General features: G+C 37.4%; 1 protein-coding gene across 1 annotated transcript in view; it reads right to left on the reverse strand.

Annotated features, from left to right (window-relative positions):
• Nucleotides 1-3,599: 3,599 nt before the first annotated feature.
• MYL4 (myosin light chain 4) overlaps nt 3,600-14,543 on the reverse strand; it is a 17,353-nt gene continuing 6,409 nt past the window's right edge. Inside the window, exons 2-7 of the mRNA XM_015832248.1 lie at nt 13,518-13,545; nt 7,854-8,003; nt 7,295-7,468; nt 6,237-6,314; nt 4,419-4,463; nt 3,600-3,761 (exon numbers count right to left, since the gene is read on the reverse strand). Of these exons, the coding sequence (XP_015687734.1) occupies nt 4,435-4,463; nt 6,237-6,314; nt 7,295-7,468; nt 7,854-8,003; nt 13,518-13,545 (459 nt within the window). The 3' untranslated portion in view covers nt 3,600-3,761; nt 4,419-4,434. The remainder of the gene's footprint in view (nt 3,762-4,418; nt 4,464-6,236; nt 6,315-7,294; nt 7,469-7,853; nt 8,004-13,517; nt 13,546-14,543) is intronic.

Consider the following 14,543-nt stretch of genomic DNA (forward strand, 5'->3'; position numbering starts at 1 on the left):
GTCCACAAGGACTCAGAAAGACATAAGTTCAATTGTAGCCTATGGATAATCCTAAATGGGTCTTGATTAGAGGGCAAAATTACATCTTATTCTTGAGGTAGATAAATGAATTTTCTTTTCATTTAATCATTGACCAACAATACTTATTCTGAGATGAGGTAAACTTGATTTTATAAGTTCAAGCTTTATCATTGGTAATTTCATGCACTATTCTCTTAGCTTTCTTTGGTCACTTTTTCTACCTCTTCATTGACTAAATTCATGCTACCATTATCAAAACTATCTGCTATGAATTTTTTCTTAAACTCAACAAATGCCAGCAAAGGCTCTCCTTGAATAGGTTGCTATTTTTGTTTCTTTTCAAGCACCCCTGCCTTCTAAATCATGCGCTATCCTAGGAGCTAAAGAAGAAAATACTTCCAAACTTTAAAAGGAAACAGCTGAGTGTTGACCATTGTCCTGGGAGAATTCACTCCTATTAAGTTTCTATTTATATTGTTCTCCTTCTCCAGTTGTGACAGGAAATTTTGACGGAGAGGGAGACAGCTGATGCCAACAAAAATCTGTAATAAAACATACTGTATGTTATATGGTCACTTTTCTTTAGAAGAGCCTGTCTGAATAGCAAACTCATGATAAGATTTGAGGAAGGCATAAAGAATTGAAATGGGCCAAGCTTATATCAGCAAAGTACAGGGTCATCCAAATTAACAGTGCCTTTATCCTGGAGAATGTCTAACTATTGATATTCAGGAAGTATAGTTTCAATTTGAAGAAATATCGTTATCATACTGCAGTGATGGCGAACCTTTTAGAGACCGAGTGCTCAAACTGCAACCCAAAACCCACTTATCCATCGTTAGGTGCCAGGTGGGTGTGGCTCATTGGGTAGGCGTGGCTCATTGGGTGGGCGTGGCTGCGGTGGTAACAGCAGACGGGGTGGGACTAAAAAGTTCAATCAATTCCAACTTTGCAAGATCTTTTTTTTTCTCGCGAGAAGTTGAAATTGACTGATTGATTGAACCTTCTTTTTTTTTCCCATGGCGGCAGAGGCCTAAAGCGAAAAGGTTTTATAAAACCCAGCTGAAGGCCTAGGACTGGGGCGACGGTGTGCGTGCCCACAGAGAAGGCTCTGAGTGCCGCCTCTGGCACCTGTGCCATAGGTTCGCCACCACTGTCATACTGTATGTCAATTCTATAAAAACTTGTCTGCCAACAGAAATTACTAGTGATTTTAACTTTTATTTAAAATAAATATATAATTACAATTTGTAGCAAATTAATGTTGAACCACAAGTCCTCAAGTCCACCATGTGTAGAATTATTATCCATTGGTCTAAAACATACATTAGAAAATATGATTTAAGCAGGATCAAACTTGAATAATATTTAGATAGAAGACAACTGGGAATCTAGGGCTATAGAAAAGATGGGGAAGTCAAAACAATACATGTAAAGAATGCAAGTTGAATATATTCATGTAGACATGAGGAGTCAAACTTCACTCAGTAGTCTTTGATCAAGCAAATGTCACGAAACAGTGAGGAAGATTCCAAGTACATCAAAAATCTTAAGCCAGGTGTTCTCTTCTTTTAAAAAAAATGGTTTTAAGAGAACAAGAAAGCACAACCTGTGATCCCTGTCATAGGGTTTATTCAGAACTGCTGTTGAATTATAATTTTCATATTTCAAAACAGGAAAAGTATTAAATGCATGTAGAATAAGAGTGCAATTAATGTACCTTTAATGAACTGCACCTTAAATTGTATCAAATTTAAGGTCTGTTTTATTATGCAAGTTGTGACACATCAATCCTGTTGTGGTGAACAGCATGTCAAAGTTTGCATGCATCTTATTTTTGCTTAGGAATAGATTGGAGATCTCCCTCCTCCAAACAACTATGTTGTCTTCTGCTTTTTAAAAATATTGTTTAGTTACCAATGAAAACTCTTGTAAGGAAAATTACATATTTTCCAGTGTTACCCAAATACAACCCTGGAATGTTGCTACTGATAATGGAATGCTGTGAATTCATTCTTAAGTTGTCTTGTATCCATGGAGCAATGATCTAATATGATAAGCTTGGCCTGCTATCAAGGTCTATCTTAGTTTAGCACTTTTTTCTCATAGTAGCTGACAGATGCCTCAGGGATGTTTGAAGCAGAAAGCAGAGCATTTTATTCTCCTCAGTTATTTTGCTGCAGTTGGTATTTGGAAGTGTGCTGTCCTGCTCCTTGGTAGACTACCTTCCATAAATGTATTCACCCTTCCCTCCCCCCATTTAAGCTTGTTTGAATTAGTGGTCATCGCTACATTTTCTGATAATTTCATAATACTAATTATGTCTTGTGAAGAATACTTTGATAGAAGGAACCTGAAGCATGCTCATTGGGCCAGATTTTGTGGGATGAGCAGAAAAAGTTGGAGATTGGCAGTCATGCAAATAGCCTTTTACCATGAAAGGTTTTATAGATGAAAACCAGCATTTTAAATTGCATCTGGAAGCCTGTATATATGTGACAGTCAAAGATGATCACCAAAGTCTATTCCAGCTGAACTTTTGCTGGATTCCCCTGACAAAAACCATTGCCTGCCATATGGGAAAGATCCTAGATATTTGTTTTAAAATATTGTTTTAATTGTTTTAAATAGATAATTGTTTTAAATAGAAGCTGCTTTAGGGGGATTGTTATTCTAAACAGTAGGATATAAATAATTGCCATAAATATATTTGTATCTTTCTGTTTTATATTTATGTAATAATTATTTTTACTTTATGTCTGCATTACCTTAATTATAAATAAACTTGGATGTTTTTTTAAACATGTGGCAGGTGTTTAATAACTATACATAGCTATCATGACATGGGGCAAAAATGTATATATTGATTATAAATTGCCCTTTTTACAAAAGCCAAATAGTTGCTGCCTTCTAATGTTTTCTTTAGGCTGGTGCTTTCCAGATATCTTGGATTACAAGAATTGCCACCATTGAATCAAGATGGACTGGTCAAGTGTCAGTACTAAAATCCCACAAGTGTATATAGCATCAATTTGGGGAGAGTGCTTAACATGTCAGGAGGAAAATAGTTGATGAAAATGTTTGTTACCTTGGCAAACTATTAAATTGCTCATATAAAATTAATCATTAATTATGAAAAGCTACATTTATTTTATGTGTTTTAATATTGCTTATCTTTTTGAGCATTTAATTCAGTCTGCCTTTTATAGATATTGCGCAGTTCCATCCCAAAGAGAGCTCAGCAATTGTATGTTCCTCTTCTAAAGAGTATCTCACAGTTTACTATCCTTTACCAAAAATGGGACATTCTGCAGTTGGTTGAAAGATAGAAACAAACAAATCTTTATTTTTTTCACGTAGCAATATTCTCCAATCTGATGTGTTCCATATCTGATTAATTATAATTCCCACTATCCCATGTCAAATAACCATTACATATGGCCATTACATATGCACACTATTTTCCCCTTCTGGCCTTTTTTTAAACCAAATAATAATTTGTGCATCCAGCACAGATATTCATATTTTAATTTGAATGTACCAGATGCAACAAAAAGAAGAAACTATTAAAAAAAGTAAAATTTGAAATTGATGCAGAGGTGTTTAATGCAGTGGTTTTGTTATTATAATGGGCAGCCCCTTTAATGTGGTTTGTGGTAGATTCATCTCCTACAGAGTTTTAAGGGGGAAATAGTATGAGGAAATTTCTGCCGAATCAGTTTTTTATTCATCTGAAGAATCTGGAAAGAAAGAACAAGATAATTGAATGACCTCTTAGTAATTCTTTTTTTTAAAATGTTAACTATGTGTAACCTAATCATGATATAGTTAGCTATACATTTTCATTCAATGGAACCAAGATTGTTTCCAATAATAATAAAATACAGCAAATGCTGTTATTTATGGCTGCAACAACACAGAACTTTGTTGAACAGTCTTGTGGAAGAGGCCAGTTTTCTGTTTCAAAAAGACACAAAAGGAGTGCAGTTTTGAATTTCACAAATAGTTATTAGATCAATAAGAAACTCAATTTGTGTAATCAATTAGTGTCCTTCCAATTAGTTTTTCTCAGTGAGGAGTTGCCCAAACATTTTATGAGAGGAGAGTATCACACTTGTGTCTTCTGTAATACTGTAATTATTGGTGAACTGATTGGTCACCATCAGTTTTGCAACATCCTGAAACTTCCATGACATTACCCTCTATTTTCTAATTTCATTTTTCCCCTTCTCATTGCTACTTTGAGACTTGCTAATGTTAAAATATTTAGCACTAGCATCACCTTCCACACCTACTTTCAGGACTAAGAAAAGTGTTAATATATGCCAGAAAACATACATCTTTTTCTAATCATACTATATAACAATTTAAACAAGAAATGTTGAAAAAGTACTCACTTTCAAGATTCTAGCGTCAGCCAGACATGATATGCTTGACAAAAGCTGAGGAAAATAAAAACAGAAATTTAGAACTAATACAGGTTAATCTGTAGATTATCGGAAATAATTGTTTTACATAAAAATATTTTGCAGATTTAGTCAAATGTTAAGTCCCATCATAGTCGGTGCAGAGCCTTCAAAATTCAGTTCACATAATCTAGATCATTAAGTATAATAAAAATAAAAAAAGGATTTGAAAGGTAGTTCCAGATGGCCTGAACAAGCAAGCTATAACACAGTCCTAGAAAGCATTTTTTTCTTACATTAATTCAACATAAATTGATAATTTATACATTTCTATCAATATTTTTAAATGGGACACTGGCAGGGAACTTGGAAATCAGTCTTCCTCCTCCTCAGCTGGCCTGTGAAACTGCCTGCCACTTTGCTGGGGGGATGGGGAATAAAGGAAGCTACAGAGCATAAGGAAAATTGCACTCTCATTCCCCATTCTGGCATGTCCCCAGGGACTCCCTCCTCCAGGGAGGAAAACGGCTCACCCATCACTTATGCGCATCCTTCAGCCAGCTATAACATTACTAGTAGGCATCTAAGCCCCTCCTTCCCTCACTGCCTGCTGCTGTTATGAAATTTCAGATTTCAGCCTTTGTTCCAAAGCAGCCAATCCTCTCTTATCTGTAGGGACTTGCTGCCAGTTGATTTGGTGCAGGGGCCAGAGAGATGGGGAAAAGGGCAGGGAAACAGTTGTCCCATCTTCCCTTGCACCATGCAACTTATGGGTTTCTGGAGAATATAGCTGAAAAATTTAGTAAATGCTGAAATGGCCACCACTTCCCCCAATTTCATTCTTGGTCATGATTCCTGGCATTCTGTAAATTATTTCATTTAAATTAGTTTGTTTTAATAATTATTACCCTTCCAATTTTGCCCAGTTGATGGTCACAAACTGATAAGATTTTTACACATACACAGATCACAACTGAATGTTTGTTTTTGTTTTACATTTCTTGCTGTGTTCAGAATCTTCAGATTGGGCTCTATTGCAATAATAGTGAAGAAATTTTGTAGATAGCAATAGCACTTAGACTTATAAACCACTTTATAGTGCTTTACAGCCCTTTATAAGCAGTTTACAGAGTCAGCATATTGCCCCCCAACAATCTGGGTCCTCATTTTACCTCAAAAGGGTGGAAGGCTGAGTCAATCTTGAGCCAGTGAGAATTGAACTGCTGGCAGTTGGCACAGTTAGCCTGCAATACTGCATTCTAACCACTGTGACACCACAGCTCTTGGATGGCTATTTACATCTCTCTCTCCCACCCCCAATCCTGTCCTTTGATCATCAAAATGGTGCCAACCCCTGCTGTAAAGACAGTGCAGGTAAGTAAGTGACAAAAAAGTTTTGATCTTAAATTTAAGAAATAATTTTTATAGAAAGTTAAATGGCATTCAAATTCTCAGGCCATTCTAATTGTATCACTAACAGGAGGAGTCCTTATGTCCCAAATAGAAAGCAGCTGAATGGAGTGGAAAGCCTACCCAATCATATTAATAGAAAGCTATGTTATTGCAGTATCAATCTTTATTCTAGCAGTAACTTCAGCAGCCCAAACATTTCAATATTGTTTCATTCTATTTCTTCAGAGAGCCACTGTTTATTCCTGACTGCTTTGTATTCAGACTTCTGAGAAATAAAATATCAGCAGAAACTTTACAGCATTAGGAAGATTTAGCAACAGCTCCAGCAATAAACAGCAAGTGCAAAGGGTCCGTTTAAACAGATTTTTTAAAGTGGGTTTGATCCACTTACAATACCTTCATAGTTGATGCAGCCATTACCATCTTCTTGTCCAGCCATCAATTGTTCAACTTCACTCTCTGTCATCTTCTCGCCTATAAAATAGAAATCAAATGAGTTTAATTTTGTTTCCGTGCTTATCTCTGAATGCAGGAGAAGTACTAAGAACAGAAATGGGAATTACTTAAATAATCTGGTTGTTGATATTAAATAAGATCTAGTTTTGTCTTTCTTAACCTGCCATTCTCCAAATCTATTTGGATTGTAAACCACAGAATGTTTAGTTAGCATGGACAAAAGAATTCTGAAAGGCACCAAGTCAAGGACAACTGACAAAGACAGATGCTTAGCACAGCAGAAGCCTCCAGTTATTCCATTGCTATGTAGCTCCTGATGCAGTTGCATATGCAACAATAATCCCAGAAATATGTGTAGTCACAAAAGAATTGCATTTGCCAAATGAGAGAATGAATTCTTGCAAGAAATGAATGTTCCGCTTGTTTTACATATGAATGGGAATTGTGACAAAAATGAAGAAAATTAGAAAACCAAGCAATACAGAAATGCCTTCTATATGGGCTGCTATGCTTCCATAATCATAAACAGAGGTTAATGCCTGATAAGTTTACTCTGAGATTTTTAAGGGTAGGGCTGTTCCTTTATTATAAAGTATTATTGAAATGCCTTAGTCACTTTCACACTTGGGCCCCTTCTCCTGTTCTAGGCATTGATCTTGCACAATCAGTTAGAAAAAAAATCCTAACATGGCAGCCCCATAAACCACAACATATTACTATAAAGACACACACAAACACACAGTACTTGTAGAAGTATCACAAAAAATAACTTGCTTTAAATTCCAATCTACTGTCTGAACTAATCATATCAATGTGCTATATAGTGCATGCACACTAGAATATGTATGAACATATGGATTATTTGAAAGACAGCAGACAGATTGGCTAAATGCTAATTATTCTGAAAGGCCAAACCTTGCCAAAACATAATTTTTGTTACAAATTCTACAGATATTCTACTTCCTTCAACATGCTATGGACTAAATTCCTTCCTGTACCTAAAGTAGCAAGAACATGACGCAGCTCAGCTCCCATGACAGTGCCATTTCCTTCCTTGTCAAAGACACGCAGTCCTTCCACAAAGTCCTCAAAAGTCCCTTGGTCTTTGGATCTGGCAATGTGTTGAAACATTGGGAGGAAGGTCTCAAAATCCAGCATCTTTGTGTTCATTTCTGACAAGAAAGAACATGATGATGACAAATATCAAAAATAACAGTTCTGATTCATTCTCTGTCTCTGTCTGTCTGTCTGTCTGTCTGTCTGTCTCTCTCTCTCTCTCTCTCTCTCACTCACACACACACACACACACACACACACAAACTTCCCCTGTGTGTTACAGTTTCCCCATTTCATCAGTATAGCTTCTTGTGACAACAAACTTGGAAACTAATTCAAGCAGATTTGAACTTGGAAAGGATATATTATAGTTTAGAAGAATTAGGTTTGGCAATTGCTTCTAGATCAATTATTGAACATGCAAATGTATAGTTTTATGATAGGTAGGAAACTTCTGGAGTAGGACATGAAAAGGGCTGAATCTTTCCTGTATACACGTACCTTCTGGCTTTGGTTTCCCTAGCACTTTCAAGACCTCTGCATTGGTTGGGTTCTGTCCCAGGGCTCGCATGACATCTCCACATTGGCTGTATGTGATTTTCATTTCTCCAGTTGGGGTCCTGTCAAAGAGCATGAATGCTTCCTTGAACTCTGGGCAAAAAACAAAATTCCATTAGCTCTTAGTATTAGCAAAACGTTTTGTAGAAATCCTTCCTAACCAACATGTGGAAATAGTTCAAAGAACAGAAATGGAGGCCTATTTTTTCTATATATGGGAGTTTTGGAGTTATATTTATCTGAACTTAAAAGAAAGCACAACAGCTAGACTAGGTAGCAAACAGAAATATTAGAATGTATCTCTTTCCATGTGAGAAATTATAAAGCAGAAAGTGATTTGGGCTGTTGTTCTATGGACATTGGAATGGGACAATTGGCTGTGGCCACCTGGCCATGCCCGCTTCACCTCAAGTTCTCCACCACAGCTGACTCATCAGAGGTGCTCATCATCAACTGCTGCCTGCCAGACATTCCACACTGTTGTAGGGCACCTCTGGGCTGAACACTGCAGATTCGTGGCAAGGCAGCAGGCAAGCGAGCAGAGATTCATGGTTTTCTGAAAGGGAAAAAATGGCTAATAATAGAATCCTTTCAAGCACACCCAGAAATCAGGAATTGTTTCATTTCCTCTGCTAAACTAAAAAAAAACGTGCCTGGCCCCACTCTGCACCCAGCTCCTCTGAGATGCTCCAGCATTGTGAGAAGGAGCTGGGTGGAGAGAAAATTCATCCAGTCTTTTTATTGGTTGCGATCTGTCACTCCTTTCACCTAACCCTAACCCATCACTAGCTGGAGGGGGCAGGGTGGGGCTGGGGTTGAGGCGGAGGCGGACCTGGGTGGCTGGCCAGGGTGGACTCAGGCAGAGCCTGGCTAACCGTGGCATTGTGGGGTTTTTTTTTCGTTCACCATGTCAGAATCTGAGCATAGATCAACTCCAAAACATTTTGAGCAATGTCAAATTCTGGCATTAATTCATCACGGTATAAAGAAACTAATCTAGACCTGTGATTGGTAATCTTATAAACGATAGTAAGTCTCCAACCCCTAATTTTTAACAATAGCATTACAGTAGCAGGGTTTCTTTTAGTTTGGCAGAAAAAAGGAAGAACAATTGGGGCACAACAAGGTGAACTTTCAGCCAACTCCTTCTTCCAAGTTCCATTTAGAAACTGAAAACAAATTCCTGATTTCTGGATGTGCTTGGAAGAATTCTATTATTAGCCAATCACTCCCTTTCAGAAGCACCTCGAATCTCCATCTCCCCACCTGTTGCCTTGCCATGAAACTGCAGCATTGAGCCAAGGGGCTCAATGAAAAAGCATGGAACATCTGGAAGGCAACAGCTTGCAGGGACCCACTGAATCGTTCCTCTGGTTTGCTTTCTCCTTTTCTTTTCACCATGCCCATATACGAGACCACTCTGAGCTCGCACTTTATAACCAAGTCACTTCCGCTTGTGCACACACAAAGCACAGTGGGTCAGGAAGCAGCGCTTCTTGCCAGGGGAAACAACACATTTGCCCATATACACACCTTTCCAGTTTCCACTTTAGGAAACCGGGACACCCGGCTAATTGGCCAGGGACAAGTGTCCCTCAGCAAATTGCCTGGGACGAGGGGGCAGGGGAGAAACAACAGGGACTAGTGGTGGGAGAGGAGCACTGGTGGAAGACCAGCCAAGAATGACTTCCCATGATGAGTCAGCTGCAGTCGGGGGGGGGGGTGTTAAGGTGAAGCTGATGTGGCCAGGTGACCATGAACAACTGTCCTAGAGACCCTATGAACACATACTTGCAATGTCAGCATCTCAAAGCTCTTGTATAATAAAGAGGAAGAAAACAGTTAAATATTTTAACATAAAAATTAATAATGTTCTTCGAATATATTGAACAAATAAAGTGGTAATATAAAAGATGTGCCAGGCATGTTATTTGTTCCAGCATATTCGTTTGGAATAGATTACAGGAAAAGGTAGAGAGATTGGAAAGCCGACTGACTTTGGGCCAGTCACTTTCTCTCAGCACTAGGAAGAAGGCAGTGGCAAACCACTTCTGAAAAACCTTGCCAAGAAAACTCCAGGGACATCCAGTAATTGAATACAATTGAACAGAAGGGGTGGGGAGCTTTTAGTTGAACTTCAAAAGAAAATTCCTAATACTAAAAACAGTATAATCAACTTGGCTCTGAAGAGACATTTGAGCAGAAACTGGAAGCCAATGCATTCAACATTGTAGATTTTTATGTTGAACAGATCAGAATCATCATTTTTAAGAATGCTTCTATTTCTATAGTATTGTACTACTATTCCATTTAAAGGAATCATATTTATTGGCTTTTTGGTTATTAAGTTAACTTAAATCTATTTGTGCTTAGATAATTCCTAAATAAACTATTCTATGTTTTGAATCTATGTTTTATTTAAAGTTGCAGGAAGCTTACATTCTTTTGTGTAGCCATCTGAAAAGAAAAACAGTGATTGAACTGAAACCTAATTAATAGCATAATCCATGTGGAGCCATTGGATTTAGTAGGAATGATTAAGTCCCATTGAATTAAACAGTATACTTATAGTATAACTACTGTATCTGGATCCTATAAACTGGGTACTACCTGAAATGTTCAGTTTTAATTTCAGCCCAGAATGTTACCTTCAGGGATGAATATTTCTGGAAAAATCAGAATTATGTTATTTTTGTATGTGATAGGTTTTAGCTTCTTAACTTGCTGCATTATCCGTTCTTTATCCTTTAATTCTGCAAGCTGAATAAGAACAGTCCTGCTGCATTGATTTGCATTTGATTTGTCCCTTTTCTGTGGTAGTCGATAGGCTTTGTCCACCACAATGGTAGGGCCTCCTAATTTCAGAATCTGTGGTAACCATTTTTCTATGAAGGCTGCCATATTGTGGCCCTCTTCTTTCTCAGGCAAGCCATGGATCCTGAGAGTTCGAAGTTGCATTGATTTCTTCATCTGTTTCATGTAGCAACTGAGGTGTTTATTTTGTCTAATTGAGCAATCTAAATCCTGTCTGCATTCTTGCTCGTGCTCAATTATAGAACTAGTTGCAGCAATTGACTGGGCTAGGCTGTGAATTTGCTCTTCCAACATATCCATCCGTGAATTCAAGGCTGAAATTTTACCATCAAAATCCTTCACTACCTCTGAGGCACGGTCTACTTTTTTCTGGATCTCCAACATCACCTTTTTCATGATTGTATCTCTACCATTGAATGATTACAAGAAATCAGTGCCAATGTGCAACCTCAGACAAGTGGAAGCCCAAGTGTCTTAAGCTCCACAGAAATCCTTGGGCCACAGCAATAGTTGGGTTGGCTTGTTATTAGGTCATCAGTGACATCACAATGGCTAATAATATATCAAAGGATTTGTAAACTGGATTGAACCTCAAGATTGAAATTCAGACCACCCCAGTGCAGTTTTTCTACCTTCCCAAACTATTGCTTGAGATTTAGCCAACAATTCCCATAATTTGTAGATAACAATGTCTTTTGCCATACTATCAACCAAAATAAAATATAATTCAACATATCTAATCTTATCTAGGTTTCGCCATTATATGTCTCTTCCTCTGAAAAAAGGGAATTGCTAGTATTCAAAAATACAGGTTAAAACCCATTGAAATATTGTGAAGTTTCTATATATAGGTAACATAGCTGCTTATTCAATAGCTTTCAGGTGGTAAAAACTATTATACAAGGCTATTGTATATTTGCATCTGTCTTCATGCAAAAAAAAATAATACATCCCAACCTACCAAAAACATAACTGTAAAAAATAGACTAGGAATATAAATTAACATAAGAAAGAAAATGGTAAAAGAACAGCTGTCCACTCTAGACACATGCCATAGTTCTGAAGAAGCTGGCAGATATGATCTCAGAACCACTGAACAATATCTTTCATAGATTCTGGAGTACTGGGGAACTACCAGAGGACTCGAAAAGAGCTGATGTGGTTCTCATTTTCCAAAAAGGAAAAAAATAGATCCAGGAAACTACAGACCAATCAGTCTGACATCAATACCTGGGAAGATCGTGGAAAAAATAATTAAGCAAAAGATCTGCAAACACTTAGAAGCAAGCAAAGTTAAACCAGAACCCAACATGGGTTTGTCAAAACAGATCATGCCAAGCAACTCTTATTTCATTCTTTGACAAAGTGACTAAATTAGTGGACCAACAAAATGCAGTGGAGATAATATACTTTGATCTCAGTAAAGCATTTGAAAAGTATACCTCAAACTACTTCTTGGTACGCTAAACAAATGTGGGATAGACAGCATCACTATCAGATGGATTTGTAACTGGCTGACAAACCGTACTCAATATGCAGTCCTTAATGGACTACATCTACATGGAAAGAAGTAAGCAGTGGGGCACCCCAAGGTTCCATTTTAGGCACAGTACTCTGCAACATCTTTATACATGATTTAGATGAGGGAATAGAAGGGGAACCTATCAAATTTGCAGATGACACTAAACTGGCAGGAATAGCCAACACCCCAGAAGATAGGCTCAAAATCCAGATGGATCTCGACAGATTTGAACACCGTGCCCTATCTAACAAATGAAATTTAATGTAGAGAAAAGTAAAGTTTTACACTTAGGCAAGAAAAACCAAATGTACAGGTACAGATTGGGTGAAACCTGGCTTAATAGCAATAACTGTGAACGGGATTTGGAGTCCTAGTGGATTATCACTTAAATATGAGCCAGCAGCATGCAGCACAGCCAAAAAAGCCAATGTAATTGTAGGCTGCATTAACAGAAGGATAGAATTAAGATCATGTGAAGTACTAGTACTGCTTTATAAAGCCTTAGTAAGACCACATTTAGAGTACTGCATCCAGTTTTGTTCACCATATTATAAAAAAGATGTTGAGACTCCGGAAAAGAGCAATAAAGTGCAGAAAAGAGCAATAAAGATGACTAGTGGGATGGAGCTAAAACATGTGAAGAATGATTGCAGGAATTGGGTTTGTCTAGTCTAATAAAAAGGACTAGGGTTGACATGATAGCAGTGTTCCAATATTTGAGGGGCTGCCACAAAGAAGAGGGGTCAACCTATTTTCCAAAGCACCAGAAGGCAAAACAAGAAGCAATGGATGGAAACTAACAAAGGATGGAAGCAACCTAGAACTAAGGAGAAATTTCCTAATAGTGAGAAAAATTAACCAGTGGTAAAGCTTGTGGCTGCTCCATCAGTGGAGGCTTTCGATATGAGGGTCTCCTGCTTGAGCAGGGGGTTGGACTAGAAGATATCCAAGGTCCCTTCCAACTCTGTTATTATGTTATGGTCTTTGATTTTGTTCAATCATGCTACACTATAATGCAAAACATGCCATTCTAATTTGTTTATAAAACCATCATTAAAAGTCTCAATATGGTATGTGAATGCAGCAAATGATCTGATAATAATTTTAATAATATTTTTTATCATAAATCCTGCTGAATTTAATGGCTTTCATGGTTTATGGTTTAATGTATTTTGTGAACTCAACTAATGGTGATTTAATTCACTAAAACATGGAAAAGTAGAAAGTAGCACACATATGAATACAATAGTTTTAAATCAACCATTACTTACCTTCAATCTGGTCAGCATTGAATTCAATCTATGGGAGAGAAAGGGAAAGGCATAATTATTAATTATTTGTTATTCTCCTTTTACAGTTTGACTCAACTTGGGTCAATCCATCTCTTAGCATGTACTGCATATTAAGGTTAGCAATAAGTGCACCATTTGAAAACTGAAAGATCAAATTAGGGACAGAGCATCATGGAGAAAATCTACAAGGTCACTAAGAGTTGACACTGACATGATAACACATAATTAGTCAAATTATTTGAATAATTTGAGGTGTCTACAGGCTTTTTAGTACATGTACAAACAAGACTAGAGGTAATCTTCAACTTATAACCAACTATAGATTCCAGAATTTTGATCACAAGTCATTATGGTTGTAAGTCGAGACACTACATGACTGGACATTTTATGATCATTTTTACAACAGTCCTAAAGTCATTCACTGTCATTAAGCGAATCCAGCCTATCCAATGGGTTTTTTCCCATGTTCTGCTGGCAAATGGCAAAAAATATCGCAAATTGCAATCACATGATAACAGAACACTGCCACCAGTCTTAAATCTGAGTCAGTTGCCAAATGCCCCAAATGTGATCATGTGACCATAAGGAAAGGGGCAGCAGTTGTAACTTTGAGAATAGGTCATAAATAGCTTTTGTAAAGTTTGTCATCATTTTGAATAGTTGTTAAATGACCGGTTATAAGTAAAGGCCTACTGTAGATAATTTCATTTACTCATTTTTTAAATCTGGTCATACTCTCTAGAGAGGAGAAGTCAATGCCAAAAAAGCCAACACAGTGCTGGGCTGCATTAACAGAGGGATAGAATCAAGATCACGTGAAGTATTAATACCACTTTACAATGCCTTAGTAAGGCCACACTTGGAATACTGCATCCAGTTTTGGTCACCACGATATAAAAAAGATGTTGAGACTCTAGAAAGAATACAGAGAAGAGCAACAAAGATGATTAGGGGACTGGAGGCTAAAACATATAAGGAACGGTTGCTGGAACTGCGTATGTCTAG

The sequence above is a fragment of the Protobothrops mucrosquamatus genome, unplaced genomic scaffold (genome assembly GCF_001527695.2).
Source record: "Protobothrops mucrosquamatus isolate PMUCROS unplaced genomic scaffold, P.Mucros_1.0 scaffold1, whole genome shotgun sequence".
Classification (NCBI taxonomy): domain Eukaryota; kingdom Metazoa; phylum Chordata; class Lepidosauria; order Squamata; family Viperidae; genus Protobothrops; species Protobothrops mucrosquamatus.